Source organism: Acinonyx jubatus, chromosome A1 (assembly GCF_027475565.1).
Source record: "Acinonyx jubatus isolate Ajub_Pintada_27869175 chromosome A1, VMU_Ajub_asm_v1.0, whole genome shotgun sequence".
Taxonomy (NCBI): domain Eukaryota; kingdom Metazoa; phylum Chordata; class Mammalia; order Carnivora; family Felidae; genus Acinonyx; species Acinonyx jubatus.
In genome coordinates this window covers 194,422,703-194,443,152 of record NC_069380.1, presented here as the reverse complement: position 1 = coordinate 194,443,152, position 20,450 = coordinate 194,422,703, and the positions used below count along the sequence as shown (strand labels likewise).

The following is a 20,450-nucleotide window of genomic DNA, read 5'->3' as shown; positions in this document are numbered from 1 at the left end:
AGCCTCGGGTAGTAACAGCTGCATGTTCCATCTGTGGCAAAAGACCACTAGAGCAAATGCTTATCTCTATTACCTACAAGCTTTATCTGTGGCTCAAGGCAGAAAGGAAGTATGCCCATTCCTCAGCCAAAACACGAAAACCCCATCAGTACCACCTCTTCTCACCAAAAGCCTTCCCTTGAGGTGACCATGCCCCTTGGTTCACCCCCTTCCAAACCCCTATCGCTAGCCTCATTATAGCTCTTTCTAGCCCACTCTGATCTCTCACTTCTAAATTCAGCATGGAAACCATGTTTTTATTCATCATAAACTTCTCCCTTCTTTGTGCTTCTCAAACATTCGCTGGACCATTTCCAATGGGCTCTGTGGGACAAATAATATGCTTCTAAAATCTGTGCCTCCCCACACACCCCTCCCCTGCCCCCCGGAAAGATAACACCAAACATTTATATATCATTTTTGGGGAAATATGGGCTCACTTGTTAATTAGGAATTTGTTCATTTGAGGGCTGAAAGTCATCTTAATTCGTTTAAAAACATATTGTGCTAACACTCTGAGGACAGTGCTGTACACATTCTTTCGCTCTCTACGCCGACTAACAGAGTAGACACAAAATAAACCTCTGTTAAAAAAAATAAATAAAATAAAGCTCTGTTGCCTGCCCAAGTACTAAATTCATAAAGTAAATGCCAAAATGAAAAATTTTATGAAGAGTTCTGAAAATGAACTTCATCACAAGGAATATTCTATTTGGTATATATTACTAAAGAGAATTAGCAAAGTAAGCACAAAAAGAAAAGGCTGTCAGATCAAACCTGAATTAAAACCCTTAAAATTAAGACCATATTCTGTAACGTAATTCCAATGTTAAAATACAGAATACTGTGAAGCAAATTAAAACTATGAATTAGCTAATTAGAGGTGACCCTTACCCTGATGAGCATTTGATTTCAAGTCCTGCAATTATTCTTAAATATGATAAAGAAAAATGTTTACACAGCTACTAAAACTGTTTACCACACCTTGCTATGTGATTATGTTATACTGAATAATCTAATTACTACGTTGAATATCCAAACAGCTTTAAAATAGAAACCGCTATCACTAACTAAAAACAAAACGTAAGTTACAATGTCAAAATATTAGAACACTCTTGTGTCTTTAATAGGGATAAAAATTAGATCTAGGTAAGAATTGTGTCTGTTCATCTGATATTTGAGAAATTACTGGGTCAGTTAATGATTACAATTGCTTAGGAATCAGACAGAGGCTAGCCTAAAAATATTCCTGGAGGAATAGAGCAGTCAGATCCAGATGTAACTCTTCAGATTGGCCAATGGTAGGATACTCCACCCAGGGATCAATGTTTCTCCAGAGAATTGTCCTAAGATGTTACTCAAGTTTATGTAGCAAAAATCTCAATGGGAGCATTCAAAGTATTCAACATTCAATCTTCAAGTGCATTCCTTTTTCCAGTGTGCATTGATTCCTTGGTTTTTATCTTGTAATTTAGGTGGTGTCTCCTGGCTTCTAAAAGTCCAAACACCCATCTTCACTGCAACAACAGTTAAAATAAGGAAGGGATCCCTTTGCTCCTAAAAACAAAAAAAACAAAACAAAAAAAAGGGAGCAAAAAGCAAAGTCAAAATTGAGTTGGACCATCACTGTAACTACTGAGTTAATAGCTACATTTAAGTTTCTTTTCAAATCTGCAAAAGGAAAAAAATGCTTATGTAACTAGTGAGATTCTACCCCTTAATCCAAAATCTGAAAAGTATACATTGGCTCTTATTTATGAATGCATTTCTGATGTCCCTGATTTTTTTTTTTTTTTTTTAAATAGAACCACAAATTAGTTCAAAGGGATATTTATAATAGTAAGGCTTGAAGTTTGTGATGGGCTTTTTAAATTTCAGTATCCTTTCCTAGTGGAAGACATAACTTTTTAAAAGTAGTCTGAATGCAGTATTCACATTCATGATGTAATGCCATTTATTGTTAGTTAACATGTCTGTGTTTTTTCTTTTTCGTTTTTTTTTTTTTTTTTTTTTTGGCTGCACAGAAATCATAATCAAACTTGGAGAATTTTGAATCAGATTGGCACTATAAAAGCTCAAGAATAAAAACACAAACAGCTACAATAACTTTTCCTATGCTAAACTAAAAAAAAATAAAAGTTGGGAAAGAGATTTTTTATCACTACAAATAAGATAAATGACGACTTAGTACACACATTACCCCTTCAACTGCCTTTAAAAAAAAAAAAAAAACCAGACTGGTATCTCTTTTTTTTTTTTTTTGTCTTCCCTATTACAGAATTCTGAGGTTGTTGAACTTGAAATACCTGTTACAATTGATTCCTTCCCCAACTGGTAGGTGGTCTGTCTGCATTATACACCACTGAGTCACAGCAACACTGTACTCCTCTAGGTCTTCTGACTGTTGTGGTATTGTCCAGATTTTCTGACAAGTTCATGTTTGGTAAGTCCAGCCAGCCTTGGAGATGTGAGATTCATTCAGATGACCACAAATCAATTCTTGCACACTCGTCTTCATTTCCTGTTGGGTTACTGAGCTCTTTTCTCTCCAGTGGTAGTGTCCACAATGAAAAAAGCTGACAAAAATTTCAGCAAGCAGATGCGGCTCCCTGGCACTTCTTTACATTGAGTGTATTCAGAGAAGATCAGTCTCCAGATTATTTCAAGGTCTTCCCCTGTGATTTGGGTTACGTTGCTGAGTGACCAGCCACGTTCCTAGCAGCAATTGGTGAAGTCAGAAAAAGTTAAGCTAGACATAAATGGTAGGTGAATTCCAGTAAACACTGGAAGGTAATGCAAGGAAGACCATGGACATGGTAGGAGAATGTGATAGAAAAAAATTTCTATTTTTTGACTGTCAACAATCTGACATCCACGTATGTGATTATGATAAAACTATGCTTAATATCAATGGCTTGGAGTAGTGAACAGAGGGACTAAGATGATAACAGAATTATGTAAGGATCCAACTTTGGCTTCACTACCTTCTGAAATTCTCCCCATCTCTGACCTCAACTAAAGAAATGGTCAACTCAACTGGATTCTGAATGTCCTAAAAAGATTTCCTTTTCCCTTTAGTACTTCCTAAATGTTCCTGATAATCACATACAGTTGAATAAAAGGAAGCGAAATGAATTTGGAAGTGTCTCAGATGTGAATCTTTTATTTTTCTCTTTAACATGTATAAAAACTAATTATAATCTTGTGGCATAAGAGCACCGAAAATTAGTACATATCATAGTCGGCTTTACAAGAAACAAGAAACACCTTATTTCTTAGTCTTTTGATGGGCCTTGGAATGGAGTACTTCAAAAGATCTTTTCTTTAGAAAAGTAATTAGGATAGAAGTCTATTACACATAATAAACCCATCTTAGCTGAGTAAGTCAGACTTTAAAAGACTTTTTGAACATTCACAGTGAACTGCTGAAACTTATTACACACACACCTTTCCATGGAAGAAACATCCCATATACAATTTTCAAAAACTAAAACTAGTAACGTAAAATATATTAATATGTCAACCAGTTCCGGGGATTTTTCCAGGAATAGATATCCCTGCAGTATACAGTTTCATGTGCTGACGATACATTTAAGAAACCAAATTCTCTGCTTTGGAAAACCTCAGCATATAATTCCGTGAACAAAAACTGATAGGATGTATTAGGTAAGTGCCTTCTAGAAGTTTTAACCAGAAAAATGTATTATATGATGTTATCGTCACTGAAAGGATTTCTTGGAATTAGTGAAGAGTTGAGCTGCAGGGGAGCTCTTCCTTGAATAAAAAAATGACTGTAGTGGACCCTAAGAGAATAACATGCTTTTAAACACCCTAATTACATAGAGATTGAAATAAGGAGTAAGTCACCTAAAGGGACTGTCTTCAAAGTCCAGACTTCATAGGAGATTTCTCAATAGATGGTCTGGATAAATACGGCTGGGGTTAGGGAAGTAGGCTCCCCAAACTTATTTCATGCCACCTTCAAACCTGCCGTACACATTCATGGCTTTATACTGAGGGGATTTCACATGAGATCTGTCTGGGGCACTAAGTTCTAGACCCAAGACAAAACAAACGTTTCGAGAAGCCAAAGATCAAACACAATTTTGTTTGTATTCCAGGGCCTGGCACATTTTAGTAGCAAGCAGTATTTTGCTTGGAATCAAAATATACCACCTGAAAATGTCTCTCTGAAAGCAGTCAATGGTAAATGATGCATTTTATGAAAAATCCAATTTTTCAATATTTTACAAGTTGATGTTTATGTAGTAATTTATATAAACCCTGTGTCTATGATTGCCGTGAAAATTTTATAAGATTTTTTATTTTTTTTAGGTGAACTCTACCCCCAAAGTGGGGCTAAAACTCAGGCCCTGAGATCAAGAGCCATATGCTCTACTGAGCCAGCCAAGTGCCCCGAAAACTGTGTAAGATATTTAAAGTTGCTTTTATGAAAAATAGTTACAATACAAAATTAAGGATTAAACTTAAGTTTAATTACAATTTTTTTTCCAAGGAAACATACTAACTCACTGGATCCAACTTCTCATCTTTAAGACCTAGATGAGGCAGGACAAAAATTCTGCTTGTTTATTGAGAAAGAGACACACAGTAAACTAACAATGGAACTAACTCAAAATAAGGGAATTCTTTCTGAAGGCTGCTGAATGCCTGAAGTGAAATGTTCTAGGTCAGATGAGATTTCAATCTAATTTTAGTTCTAGAAACTGCAACTCGTGATGATCCTATTATCCCAGCTAGCTTTAGGCAAAAATTGGTTTCATTTTATGAAAAAAAGCAAATACCTTAATAGATGTGAGGCATAACAAGTCCTAAGTTTAGAGACGTTACACTGGTAGGACCGTTTCACAGTGATACCAGCTAGCTACCTAGCGCATTAAGAGTTTGGCACTCTGATTAGCTATATCATGATTAAAACACTCAAAAGGGACAATTAGGTCCCAACTGAGATGCAGAGGCAAGCATCAGTGTTTGTTATCCTGAGCGGAAATTTCATCATCTAAGAACCCCCGTTAACGCTAAGCTTTCAGCTGTGAATCCTCCCCCAATACAGAAATGTTGAAGAAAAGAATCTCAACTTCATTCCTAACAGATGAGCTGCTGGGATGAGGATGACACCAGTGAATTCTCCTTCTTGAAAAGTAACCTCAGATCGGAATCTGTTTTTGAATTACCAAATTGTTCAGATACAATACTAAAAATATAGCCCAAAGAAGGCTAGGTTCAGACTAGAGCAGTCATTCAGAAATGAAATAATTAGAAACCACAAAAACCAAACCTTACCTGCCCACCCCTTCCAGAAAGTAGGCAGGTATCAGGAGGTAAGCCCCAGAAAGGGAACAACGGGGGTAAAGAAAAGCAAACAAAAACCATGAAACTCGGGAGTCGAACTGTATGGCAACAGTGACAAGAATGTGCCCCAACAGTTCTACTCCTTAGTAGCACCAAGAGTGCCAGAGACAGAAAGGAAAGAGACTAGCAGTTCAGTGGCATTTGCCCCAATTTTTTCCAATTTGCAAGGCCTAACTGCAGAGTTCAATTCCACAATGAATTCCCAGACCCTGAGTATTTGCAAGGTTCCATAAAGAAAGCCCAAAACAAAACAAGCATTTTAAAATTAAGAACCTAGGTAGTTAAATAGCAACCAAAAGAGAGATCTGGTTCTTCAGTAGGAAAGATGTATCGAGCTTTTCAGTTATTTGAGCATTTAAGAACGTAAATGAGATGCTCTGCAACCGAGAAGATAGACACTTTGGGGGCAATGCCAGACGCACCACCTCTGGAAATCGGACCATGTTCACCATTTTTCATTTTAAATGCTACAGCATTAACATGCAGAAAAATTCTTAACACTGTTAGTCTGAAAGTCAAAATACCATGGCTAACCAGATTCATTATTAAAAATCAACAAGTGTTAGGTCTAGGATTTTGGATTGATTGAGTATACCATATTCCCAACACCAAATGTTTATTTTGGAAAGGGTTAATGAATGAGTAAAAAAGATGCAGTTGTTAAAAATGACCCAAAATCCCAAGAGAAATGATATAATATATACACACATATATGTATATACAAATACATATACATATATATATGAACAAGGACATTTGGGTTTAAAGTTAGTAGTCAAATTTTCCAAGGACGTCTCTTTGTAAAAACACAGAGCCAAATTTTTACTTCTTTCAAAACCACTTCCTCGATCTAACACTGTTAGAAATGAAGGAATTACCCAATTTTGTGTTCAATTTGTTCCCTGTCACGTCACTTGGTTCTTGGCTACTAACCTTTCATGTTACTCTTGGTTTTGTCAGTTTGCTTGCCTGTGGGGGTTTGGGCCTGCTGACCCTGCCCACTTGAAGAGGCTGCCTGCTGTGCTGCTTTCTGCTTTAACATTGTCCAATCAAATGTGTAGTCATACTGGTGGTTCAGAGTCCTGGAAAACAGAAAATGATGTGTTAATCCTTTAATAATAGAGTCTGGCTAAACACTCTACTGAACCTGCAAAACAGGGAGGGCACTTTTTAGAAAAATGGTAGTATTTTCTCTAATTATGGTAGCTCCTAAAAGAATTCTTTCCATATACATGACTTTTTAACTCTTCAGTTTCACTTTTTACAAGTCACAACTGAAGGAAAATGATGTCACCACACTTCAGTCTGATGTATTCAATAAGAATAAATCTTCTCCTTCTTCAAAAAGAAGCTGACTTTTAAACTTTCTTGAAAGAGGCAGGGGAGTGGTAATGAACAGCACTCAAGATGTCAATTATCTAGGGAAACATCCAAATAGGAAGCACCTTCTAAGAACAAATCAGAGTAGGTATGAGAATGTAAGCTTGGTGGGTGGGTGGATGGGTGTGTGTGTGTGTGTGTGTGTGTAGATGTGTATGCTGGTGGCCTGGAAAGTAGACTTTCCTGGACTTACAGAATTACCCCAATTCATCTTCTTTTCCAACTAAGATTTCCAGCCACGTGCACTCTATCTCCCTCCCCCATCCGCTCAAGACCATTTCTGGGTTGCACCAGGGAACCCTAGAGTATGAGGCCTGCTCCCACACCATCATACACCCCATAACTATCTCGTATGTAAATTCCTGTTAATTTTGATATTAAATAGGGTTCCATAGCAAAGTTAGTGTTCCAAGGACCACCAACAGTCACTTGAATTGCAACATGAGTTGCCATTATCATGGAAAGGTTAGATTCTTTGAGTTTGAGTAACTGTTTCTCCATCCCAAGCTAAAATAATTTCAAACACGTTTGCATCACAATGGAAACATGCCAAACGAACTCAAATTTCTTAGTATTTTATTCATATTGGTTAGAGTCACTTTATTTCGCTACTTGTCAGAACAGATGTCTTGGGTGGATTTGACTAATTTCCTTCCCTGGAGTCTCTAGTCTTAAAAACACCTTAAAAACTGACCTGAAAAGAATGCGGAATAGCTGCCTCAGATACATGTAATCCGGGGCTTCCTCAAAGCGCAGCCCACGACAATAGTTTAAGTACATGGCAAATTCTGCAGGAAACCCCTACAAGTTCAAGAGTTAAAACACAAAGTAAAAAAACAAAACAACTTATTTAAGACAGAAAAATAAATGCATTTAAAAATGCAAGTAAAACTTGTTTTTGACGACAGTGCTTTACTACTACTTTGCCATAAGATCTGAGAACGCAACTAATATGACTTGGTATCCTCATAAATTTAATAAAATTTCATTGTTCTGACCACTTCATCATGTACAGAGAAAATATGGTTCCTTTCCCTACAGTATTATGTCCTTAAATAACTTGGAGAACCCACTTGTTAATTTATTACTTTATCAACGTCTAACAACTCAATGGGAAAACAATGAACAAATGACAAAATCGAGGCCGGTAATGTTATTTGCCACAAAGGCACAGTGAACAGGCACTTTCTCTCAGACTCTGAAATTACTTTCTTTTTTGTAGTAGAATATACTTACATAAACAGAAAAGTAAAATCACCAAGAGTGCAATCATACAAAGCAACCACTATTGTGATACGGATCAATCCAATGCTTTGTCCTACAAAGACTGGGATTGCCTTTTCTTTTTTCCACAACTGTTATTTTATTTACATATTACTGTTTTGCCACCAACATTATATTCCAAGCATCTTTCTGTGTCATTTTCCAACCTCTTCATAAGCTTCTGAATGGCTGTACAACATCCAAACGAGTGAATACATCATACTTAACTAGTTCCTTGTAACTGGCCATTTAGGCAATTAAAATCTTTCTCTTTTCTAAACAATACTAGTAAGAACACCTGTGGGCATAAACTTTTTCCATTTTCAGTTTCTTAGGAAAGATTCTCAAAAATGTATATAAACATCTCTAAGCCTGTATTTTTTGTTGTTGTTGTTGTTTACTGATTTTTGAGAGGGAGGGAGGGGCAGAGAGGCAGAGAGAGAGAGAGAGAGAGAGAGAGAGAGAGAGAGAGGGGGGGGGGGGGGGGGAGGGAGATGCAATCAGAAACAGCTCCAGGCTGTGAGCTATCTGCAGAGCCCAAGGTGGGTCTTGAAGCCACGAACCAAGAGATTGTGACCTGGGCTGTAGTCTGATGCTTAACCGACAGAGCCACCCAGGCGTCCCTGAGCCTATAGATATTAATCACCAAAAAGATTTTGCCATCACCAATGCAGAAATGCAAAATATTAAAACAAAAATCCCTGCATCCTTCCCCTCAAATATATGTGAAGAGCTTTACATTAAAAGAGACAGTCTCTTCCCACAACCTTCCAATTTTGAGAAATTTCTCGTATCCAGAAAACTAAGGTAGGATAAAATGGATATACTTGTAACATTCATCTTTATTGACTGCATTTATGTAAACAGCTTTCATTCTTATATTATTTCACTGTTTGACAATGGACAGCTGAAACTAATCAGTATATTATACATTTTATTTAAATTCTTAACAAGACATTAAACAGCACATACCAGATGAACCTGCATTTATGTATTCCAAATAGAGCTAAACAACCAGAAGTAAAAGTCAAATAGTATACTTCATGCATTGCTGACAGGCAAAACCTTCACAAAAGAAAACTACCAATGCTGTAACTAATACAGATATGAAGTAGTTACCACTGTAACGAGACTGAAAACAATCTCACTACTTTTTAATAATACTAATACTCTGTGTTCACTGCACCCTGACAATTATATGTGGCTAATCCAGAAAGTGAGACCTAGTTCACAATTTCTAGATCAAAATTATACGTAACCCAGAAGCAGATGATGTGCTAACACTCCCTTTCTCTTCCTGAAAAATGGCTGACTTTCCCAGTAAGCCAAGTGAATCATTCTGTTGCATAGAAATAGTAGTGTACAGAAAATATGTTTTGCTTCCTGAAGTATACAGATTTTAAAGTTGGGAGGGGGGAGGGGAGAGTGCGCCTGGGTGACTCAGTAGGTTAAGCATCCATCTGACTCTTGATCTTGGCTTAGGTCATGATCTCATGGTTCGTGAGATCGAGCCCTGCATCAGGCTCTGCCCTGACAGCACGGAGCCTACTTGGGATTCTTTGTCTCCCTCTCAAAAACAAACTTAAAACAAAAAAAAGTTATCTGGGGGCACCATTAAGACAAGAACATTTTATTCATGGACCTACAATGTATTTATTAATTTAAAACAAATCCCGAATCTCAGAAAAGAACATAGTCTCTTACCCACCCCAATCCCTCCTTTAACTGTAGATCTGGAGAAGGAAAAAGGAAATTTGCGGATAGGGAGACATAAAAACACCACTTTCCCCCTTCCACAAAGTACTATTTCAACTCCATGTTGACTTCCCAACACCCAACTATATAATTATATACGGTCTTCTAATTATGTCGGTATGCCACTGTTGTCTCAAAGATGACCAGGTGGTTTTCTATGTAAGAGACCAAGGTTATCCAACATGAAACCGACAGCTCTCCATTCTCAACTCCTAGGCTTCTCTACAAAGCTTGAGATTTAAGAGAAACGAGCCTGATTCCAACTGTCGCCTATATTGTCCACCATTGGCTATTTTTGGAATACTGTGATATGCCTTTGTCTCCCTACTCCTCGATATGCCTGCCAACTGCCGATATCCATTATTTTCTGGCACCAGTTTAGGGATGAGAATATTTATTTTCTCATGAACTAGTGAGGTTCCACTAGACAACTTTACATGCCCTTTTTTCCCCCTCTAGTTTTTAACAGATTACAGAACCCAAACAAATGAGAAGCATAAAATACTTATTTGAAATGATTCCTAAAGGGATGCCTGGATGGCTTAGCTAGTTAAGCTTGGGTATCAGCTTGGGTTGTGATCTTGAGGTTGCGGGATGGAGTCCCGCATAGGGCTCTGTACTTCGTGTGGAGCTTGCATGGGATTCTCCCTCTTCCAATCTCTCAAAATAAGTAGACATTTTTAAAAAATAAAATGGCTCATATATTCAAGCTACTCTTAAAGATACTTAGAATCATCAAAAAGTAAATTAAAAATGGTAGTGGCTAGCTACCTCATAGGATGTTTAAGTTCCAGGACAGGCAAATAAAATGCTCCCTCTTCTTGGATTATTTATTATTTAAAAAAAAAAAAAAAAAAAAAGGCCTCAAGCACACTTGCCTTACATAAAACTTCAACAGGAGTGGACATCTTCTTTTCACTTATCTTTTCATATTTTTGCTTTTTTGTCGCAGCCTGTGGAAAATAAGAATCAAACCACATAGACATAGTCAATACTGTCGAGAAGAACCATGTTAGTTTAACCCACTAGACATAAATGTCAACATGAGATTCAAGAGAAATGATACCTTAGAATTAAAACCAAATCAAAGTAAATAAAACACACCCAACCCCCACCCAAACTGATAGCTCTTTACCGGTGTTTCTACCTCAAGAACATTTTTAGCTATTAGGAAAGGGTAAGTCTAATAGGAACATGATTTAAGTAAAAATGGGTGAAGTCAAATCTGAAATGTGTTTTCATAATCAATACTCAACACAAGGGCAAAAGTAAAGGCAGCTCAATACCAACAAAAGTGCTCATCATTTAGTAACATTAGTAAGTTACGTTACATCAAAATACTTTTCCAGTGTAAAAATTACTCATTTTTGATAGGGCTATCCACACAAGCACTGAGCAATTTATCTAATTCACAGATGCTAAATAAACACAGGACCATTTTCCTTTAAAGGAACAATAAAGTATCAGAATAGCCATTAAATTCTAGGACACAGTTGATTTTATCATTAACAGACACTCACAAAAATCAAGGTGAAACTCCTAATTAATAGGAGCAAATGTTAGGATAATTAAATAATATAGCTAGTAGTACTACTAGACGAACCAGTTTTACTACACATAAAAGTCTTCCTTTTCAACACACTGGCAACACATCAAAATCAGAAAGCCTCCACCTTTAATTAGCCCACGTCAATTTCCATTCAGATAAAGCCACTGGTTACCAGTGGGTATCTGCTTACCGTCCCAAAGGAAATTGTTCTTCAGGCCTGACAATGGGATTCTATTAATTCTTGCTGAAGCGATCAGATTTTATTTTCCCAATAAAAGGTTAAAATAAAGTTAATTCACTCTCAGAAAGCTTTAGGTTTCAAAGGGACCTTAAAGTTCATCTCCAATGTGTATTTTTATTCTTAAAACAAAACAAAAAGACTGGTAATGGAAGTCTGGTTTACCTTTAGTCCTTGCCAGGGCAGGCTGGTTCTATTAAAATACATCAAAACATATCCTAATGATTCCATGTCATCTCGGCGACTAGAAAAGAAAATGTAAATTTACGAGCTGGAATTATTATGGAAAGCATCTGGAAAAAAAAAGCCAGGTACACAAGAAGTTTTCCCAAGCGAAGAGAAAGCAATTTGGTGGCTTGTGAAAGAAGGTACTTAAAGTAATAAGAAAGTTCGTAACGAGTTACTTCTAAACAAAATTTTCTCACAGAATACAAAATTATAAAATCCAACACAGTCCTGCAATTTAATTTCTAAAGAGCAAAAAGGATTTAGCGAGACATCTTTCTAAATGAGGTTAATGAAGAAGATAGAACAAAGTACAAAGTAGCAGGACACTTTTAAGTTTTGCAGAAGCTCCTAAAAACTAACTTGAGGGATGCTGAAATAAATTAGCATTTCATTTTTTTTAAGTTTGTTTATTTTTGAGAGAGAGAGAGAGAGAGAGAGAGAGAGAGAGAGAGAACACAGCAGAGTAGGGGCAAAGAGAGAGGGAATCCCAAACAGGTTCCTTGCGCACCAACAGCGTGGTGATGGGGCTCAAACTTATGAACCATGAGATCATGACCGGGGCCAAAATCAAGAGTCAGATGCTTAAGTGACTGAGCCACCCAAGCTCCCCAATTAACATTTTAAAGCCAATTAATGATGCATGTGAATATATATACACATACACACTGAACATTTCCTAAGCTTAAGATCCTTCTCTTGAGGTTCCCGAACCTAGAAGCATATCATTTATCATTTCTATGCTTGTTTTAAGGAATAAAAATTGATCGATAAAAGAGGAAGGGAAGATGAAAGACCAGAAAAAAATAGAAGATAGAAGAAATAGAAAGAGCACCGAGATCATGACAATGTTTACTTCAAATCAGATCCTATTAATTTATGTAGGACTGAAGAGCAGAACATGAGATGGCCCACCAACCCCCTCTTAGTTCATTAGGACTCAGGTAACATTTTCCTTGTAAAACTAAATAACTAAAACATTATTTTCCAAACTCAACTTGCATCACTAAAATATAAAAATTCAAGATCAGCGTGAAGAAAATAAGTACTACTGTCTTCAGTTGCAAGTAAACAAACAAACATCAAGATAAAATTACATTTATGCTTCTAATTTTCCATCACGGAGTATTTTCTCCCCAAGAGACAACCTTCAACAAAGAAACAAAAGGTCTCTCGTTTAACTGGCATCACAGCACTGACTAAAGCTCAACAGGTAAAAGAATTAATAAGCGTCCTTCAAATCTTCAGCCAAGAGACATCTTTAGGCATCATAAGAAACTAGTTAAAATATTTCCAAAACCCATTAGTGGCTTTTGCTATGGATCTGAGAAACACATTCATTTTTCAAACTTACCTCTGTTCAATACCGAGATGTGCATTGATGCTAGCATATCGGGCGGTGCCAGTGAGATTTTTATCTTCTCTGTATGGTATGTGTTGCCTTGTCCTGTTGTCTCTGTACTTTTTGGCCAAACCAAAATCAATAAGGAATAACTTTAAAAGAAAATAAAGGGATATTAGGTTTCCAACCTTGCTCAGTTGAACTGCTGCTTACTCATTCAACAGCATCTATTCTATCTTGTTCAACTATATCAAAATAAAGTATCGTAAGCGAAACAGATAATGAACAAACTTAACATTCCAGTAAGTTTTTACTAGTTCTCATCAATAAATCAAGTTAAAGCAAATACAGTTAAATGGTTGATCCTTGTCAGCTGAACCAACTTCACAGGCCCAGTTTATTACACACTCGGGAGCCTGTCTTTAGAAAAGTAGTGAAGAAATATATACATGCTTCATAGAGTTGAAAAGCGTGCTGTGTGCCATAATGAAACCTGACATCCTGTTACTGTTGGTAAACAAGCATGAGGTTTCAAAAACTGAACGTAAGCTATCTGGAATTCTTCCATTTTGCAAAGGCTATTCTTCCTTCAGTATAGCAACAGAATGTTCATTATCTAAAATAAGACAACTTGGAAAAGTTTGATATTGACAACAAAACCAAGATTTTTATTAACAAAAAAAAATAAGCATTTTTAAAACAAGCATGCATTACATTCTACTGCTTCCCACTGATATTTATCCATTCATCAGGTTAAACTTCTGGGAAATATAAATATGGATCTAAAATCTTAAAAAAAGCACTTAGTATCTATTTACACCAAGATAACTTACAATTAGCAGTTTAAAGGAGCTAACTAAAAACAAGACTAGTATTTTAGAACAAAATAATGTTTAGTGCTATCATGTTTATATGGGACACATGGGAGTAAGATATATTTCTAATGTAGCTGATTTTTGAAGGAAAAAAAAACCCCTATTTTTGACAAAAAAGAAAAAAAATCCAGTATTTATTTACGTACCTTCTAAAGCAAAATAATCTTTATTTCAAATTTTAGTCTTTATCATAAATTCTCTTATTAAAGTTATGTCTACAAAGATTATCCAACAGGCAGGTCTAGGTGCCCTTTTAGTACCTAGCCCCAGACCTTTTTTCCCTAGTTGTGCCTACGTTTTCTAGTTTTTCTTTCCATTAGGCAGACTTTGGGTCCCTTCTGTCCAGTTTATAATCTATGATATCCTAAGAAACCCATCACCTAGCCTCTTAGGGTGTGTGTAAGAATAAAGTAATTGAGGGGGGCCTGCGTGGCTCAGTTGGTTAAACATCTCACTTCAGCTCAGGTCATGATCTCATGGTTTGTGAGTTGGAGCCCCACGTTGGGCTCTGGGTTGACAGCTCAGAGCCTGGAGCCTGCTTCAGATTAGATTCTGTCTCCCTCTCTCTTTGCCCCTCTCCCACTCATGCTCTGTCTCTCTCTCTCAAAAATAAATAAACATTAAAAAAAATTAAAAACAAACAAAAAATAAAGTGATTGATTTGGGTGAAAAAAAAATCTGATCAAGTGCCTCTCTTAGGAGGGTAAAAAACACTTCTATGGAAGGGCACCTGGCTGGCTCAGTCGGTGGAGCATGCAACTCGTAACCTTGGGGTTTTGAGTTCGAGTCCCACGTTGGGGGTAGATATTACTTTAAGAAAAATCTTTAAAAAAAAAAAAAAAAGGCAGGCCTTTTTTATACACTGGATGGGAAAAGACATTGAGGTTTGAGCTTACTGTCACCAAGGTAACAAGGACATACCTATTTTCCCCTGGTCTACTATGAAAGAATGAAGAGCAAATTTTTAGTAAAATTTAACTGGATAATGAGACCTATCTAGTAAGATTAAATTCACTTCCTCGGCAATTGCATTATTATACGACCAAGAGAAAGTCTTAGAACACACAAAGAGAAATAAAGCTCACACTCCTACTTTTCTCTTGATGTGAAAATGGGTTCAGTACACAAATATTAAAATAAGCAAAATACATTTCTGTTAAGCAAACCAAAAAGCATGACTTAAGTTCTGCAGATTCACACTGAAAAGAAAACAAGGCAAAAACAAACACAAAAAGACATCCAGCTCCACAGTATTTTTTTAAATGCCCGTAAGAATTACGTGAGTTTTAAACAAAAGGCAATTAAGACAAAGACTCTCCTCTAAAGGACATTTCCTGGGATTGCTTCTTTTAGTACTTCAAAATGGAAGAGAAAATAAGAATAACACTGACAAATTAGATCTGATAGTGTCCTTCATGTCCAAGTCTACATTCAGTTGCTCCATTTGCAACTCAATGACCAGACATTTTCTCACAACTTTTTAAAAGATTGTTCCATGAAAGCTCAATGTTCTCTAGTGTTCTTTGTTTCCACAATGCTAAAGGATGAAATGTAGTTTTAGAAAACAAAAAATAAATACAAACACTGTCTTCTCAAATATTTCAATCTTTAATGTCAAAACAAAAAACTACAAAGGAAATAAAACAACTTAAAATTTCTCCTCTTATAAAAACTGAAAGTCAGGAAAAATAATTTCACTGCTAAGCAAAGGTGAAAATAAGAACAAATAACTGAAAAAGAAAGCTACTTAACATAAAAAAATTTTTTTAATCTCTTGGTAGTTCATGATCTTCTGGTACCTATCAAGCTTCTTTAGTAGTTCTCTGCTTTGAATTTAAAAATGAATATACACAAAATGGAAGTGTTTACATGACACCATGTTTCCAAGGATACAACCAAACAGCCGCAAATATGTAAAGGGAGAACCAAACAAGGAGAAGTCAATGTTCAGTAAGTCATAATATATTTTTATACATTTGCATATGCAAAAGAAGTCTAATTTCTCTGGTGGGTCAAGCTGCTTTTCTGTGAATTTTTATTTTGTGTTCTAAGTAAAATGTGTGCCTTTTTAAAGAATGCAGTCTATTCTTCAAAGGCATGTGGGAGTGAATTAATGTTGGGCATAGTGGGATAACTTCATTCAGCAGAGGTGTATTTTATTTTAGCAGAGGTGTTTTTAGAAACACTATCGATAATTTTAGTTTTTAGCTTAATCTGGCAATTTTTCACCTAACAAGGGTCACATTTCCTTGCCCTTTCAAAACATTCACAGGATCACTTTTCCTCACAACCCAGCTAATCTGTATGTAGAAAATATAATCGATTCAATGTCATTTTATGGAAGTTACTAAATGATTATGTTACAAAGTAGAAGTTGTGTGAATGAATGGATAAGCAAAAATGGGGAACTAGATGCTTTACAAAGTGCCTAATTACCCACCATCCTCTTTCTCTCCCCACCTCAGATCTAGTCACAACAATTACTATTTCTCCTTGAATAAAAATAAGTTTGAGTTTCAGAAACCAGTAACAGCAGAAGATGATCCCTGGAATAATGCTGGGCAGTACAGAAAAGGATTAAATGATTACTCAGATGATGCATGTGGTACAAAGTATGGAACATACTTTGAAACTATACCAAATTCAACTTATCTTTTTTGATTACTCTTGCCAATACTTCCTTCTCAGTGTATACTAAATTGAATGATTAACATTCACTTCTTTGCTCAAGAGCTTAACAAAGTTGGCCAACTTCTATGAAAAAAAGTGGAGACTTCCACTTACATAAAAAAAATTTTTTAAGAAAAGTAATGGGGTGTTTATTACTTAGCCTGCCAAACACTAAATCATCAGGTTATGCATTAATTTATCTTGCATGTTATTAATGGTAATTGTTTGCTAAGTGCTTCAATTATGTTACTGTTACATTGTTAGACTGCAATGTCTCCTAGTTCCAGAGCACATGATGCTCTTTGAGCATTTTATGCCATTTGGCTAAAGTCGGAGAATTCACATATTGAGGTAAAATCAATTCTAGACACACTAGATCTGAAATCTGGTCTACACTTACCTGAAGTTCACTAGGGAAGGGGAAGAGAATTGAGGCAGAATATATTCATCATACAGCACTGATGCAACTGAATTTAGATATATTTCATGCATTAAAAGTTCTGCAACTCCAAATACATTCTTAAAAACTAAAGTCTAGCTCAAGTTTACCATTAGATAAAGAATTTCAATACTAGACCAACATATCATTTCCTCATGTGATGTTACAGATCTAAACATAATCCTGTTTTCATTTAGGTTTTCTCTACACTTTACAAGCTTTAAGCAAAAGCCACAAAAAAACATCTTAGTAATGTTATATGTTTGCCAAGTATGTCTGAATAATGCCAACGTAAGAGATGCTTGAGCAAGATCTACATTCTCCAGAATTAAAACAAAACAAAAATAATCAAAAGAAAACAATAAAAAAGAAAAGCACATGAATTTGGGATTGAGGTTGGAATAGGAGACAGTTTCAGACCTGGTTTAATCCTGAGAAAGATGGGTCCTGAGAAGTACTAACAGTCATGCTTCTTTTCCTCTTCCCCACTGGAGATTCTAAACACTAAACAGACAATAGAGGGTGGCAGTGCATCAAACAGTATTGCTTACATTGCAACAATGGCCGGCGCAGACAGGCAACACCGAGGCATTAGAGAAAGAACAGGGTAGCCAAATGCCATCCTTCTTCCACCAAGCACTGTAGCTTCTCAGTTTTCCAAATAAGAATCACATGCTCGAGAACATTTGAATTCTGGAAAATACTCAAGTTTTTAATGCCACTATATTGTGTCACTGCCTGAATCAGGGATAGCAATGGTGACATTTGGCTCTTTAATATTTTCATCAAAAATGGGGAATTTGGCTCTGTAATATTTGGTACCACAATCTGCCCTTCCCCCAAAAAAGATTGTACAGGGGAAAAAAATCTTCAGTAAGGAAGAGGTAGAAGGCATTTAGTCACCTCAAAATTGGTTTTCATAAGCATGCAGGGCTGATTACTGGAAGAGATGAATAAATTCACTAAGATCGGAGTGGTCACTCCTAAATATCAAATTCAGAACAATTTTCCAAGTAAGAAATTTGACTTTAAAAAAAAAAAATCAACCTCAAAAGCCCCCCATTTGTTCCCACGAATAGAAAACTACTAGAACAAACTAACCAAAGACTCCAGTCTCATAAAACTGGCATGTTTTTCAAACTACAATACAGAAAGAAAACACTAAAAACCAACTACAGAAACAAAACACTAATCTAAAATGTTCAAGAACAACATTTAAAATTTGAATCTTAGTTAAGTGAAACACTGCACTTCTACCCTAGGGACTCTCTAAATCTATTAACAGCAAGCAGCTCCACAATATTTTTTAGTATCTCTAAAGAGGACACAAGAGCCTAAAAAGGTTTTCATCATGGGGCAAACTGGACATCCTAACACAACTATGTAATTAACAAAGCTATTTTTAAAAGGGGGGCAGGGAGCAAAGAGTTATTATCTAGGTCATCATTTAATTTTAAGACAAAAACCATGTACTGCAATGTCAACATGCAGACAATGCAGAACACAGATCACATGAGGATAGTGGGTCTTTATCAGGAAGAAAATAGGGAACGGGGGGGCTGGGAAATGGCCAAAGATCAGGGTCAAACTAACAGAAATGCCCCAAAAATTAAGACCAGTAAAATTTTTTCAATTAAACCACCAGGTTTTACGGTAACAATTAAGAACCTGGATGCTTCAGAGAGAGAAGCTACATAATATTTAAAAATAAACAAAGATGCAATTTGGGAATGGCAAGGTAAGTTATATGTAGATATACACACCTTTCATTATTTAAAGGTTAGCTTACAAAAAAATTTAAATTCCTAAAACTTGGTCAGACCAACATCAATGTCTCACGCATTAGCAAATAACACCAGTTCTAATGGTAATGGCTACAAGTTGGCATTCATACAGGCAAACAAAGGTAAACATTTATAGCCAGACCTAAAAAACACCAAACACTTCCTAATGACTTAATAAAACAAATGGGAATCTTCCTTCCAAAAACAAAACAAAAAACCCCACAAAAACCAAAAAGCCCCATGTTGTCCTGAAGTTGAGAATTTCTATCAGATCATCAGATCATAACATGCTTAGTGCATTGCCAATGCTGCCTGTCTGCCCGAGCTCAACATTGAATCGATAAATAAAGCAATTCACTCAATAAAACTAATCATTGCAGAAAAATTTCAACACAATTAGTTTCTAACTGCAATCATGCGTCACTAGCTCAAACCCAATCACCCCATACGTTCAACCATTCTGAGACCCCAATGAATACTAATTTTGTTGTATGAACATTCATTTCACTTGACTATATTTTCCTTTAAAAGGGGGAGAAAGGGGTAGAGAATCCACCCAACTTGGCACCCAAGTAAGAAACTGTCAACTACTTTTGAAGCAGGCCCAAAAGTTAACCTTTTGAATACACAAATCCAAGGACTGAAGAATTCTCATTATGATCATGCTCAGTCAGCAAATGTTAACACCATGGTGACAGATGGGTCAGTGGTCCCCACGCTGGCACAAGCACATATATTGCAAAAACCCACGCTTCAGTGACAAAGGTTAAAATCTGATTTTAGCATTCAGGAAAAAATGTATATGGGGTTTTTTACTATTTCAACGAATGAAAAATAGATACAACTTTTGAATAGTTAAGTAACAGATGATTACATTTCATTAGAAAGCCCTTGGGAATTTTATATTTCCATACAGATAATTAACCTGGGTTGGGTAAGTTGGAAGAAAATTTATTTCAAGTTACTAAGTTAATAAGAGTTAGCTGATTATCCTTTAGCACAATCTTTTAAAGCAATCATCAACAGCAAATACAATTTCCTATGACTTTTTAAAGATTCAAAGTTTACCAAAGCAATTCTTGGAGTTTTTACTCTTTGCTCTTTCATGCAGAGAACATTTGACTAACCTTATTACAGTGACGCCCAATACCCATTAGGAAGTTATCTGGTTTAATGTCTCTGTGTATAAAATTCTTTGTATGCACATATTCAATTCTACTGATCATCTGGAAAAAAGGAGGGGGGGGGAGAGATAATCATGTGATTTGAATTGTGAAAAAAGAAAGCAACACATTATTTCTCAATTATTTCAGTATCTCAATTATTTTTCAAGATCCCAGGTATTAAATTCACAAAAACAGTGCTAGACAAAATTAAATGTAAAGGGTAACCAGGCTCCCCATTTATCTCTAGACTGATGAATATCTAAGCATAAACCCACCCCATTCTTTGGCATGTTCTAGTATTAATGATTATAAATATGACAATCATCTAACCTGACAGAAAGAACTGATGTTT

At 36.1% G+C, this 20,450-nt stretch overlaps 1 protein-coding gene across 8 annotated transcripts in view; it reads right to left on the bottom strand.

Moving 5' to 3' along the window:
- Positions 1–20,450, bottom strand: part of CSNK1A1 (casein kinase 1 alpha 1) — a 46,696-nt gene that overhangs the window by 3,298 nt on the left and 22,948 nt on the right. Inside the window, exons 4-12 of one of the 8 annotated variants that reach the window (XR_001431900.3) lie at positions 20,060–20,158; positions 17,569–17,652; positions 13,177–13,316; positions 11,763–11,841; positions 10,689–10,763; positions 7,487–7,593; positions 6,382–6,494; positions 2,346–4,598; positions 1,136–1,596 (exon numbers count right to left, since the gene is read on the bottom strand). Coding sequence is in view for 6 of the 8 variants with exons in the window: in XM_015083575.3 (XP_014939061.1) it covers positions 6,341–6,494; positions 7,487–7,593; positions 10,689–10,763; positions 11,763–11,841; positions 13,177–13,316; positions 17,569–17,652; positions 20,060–20,158 (738 nt within the window). In the remaining 2 variants the exon portion in view is untranslated. Of the gene's footprint in view, positions 1–1,135; positions 1,597–2,007; positions 4,599–6,340; positions 6,495–7,486; positions 7,594–10,688; positions 10,764–11,762; positions 11,842–13,176; positions 13,317–17,568; positions 17,653–20,059; positions 20,159–20,450 lie in introns of those variants that run through there. The other 7 variants (XR_001431901.3, XM_053200446.1, XM_015083576.3 and 4 more) reach the window with 7 other exon arrangements.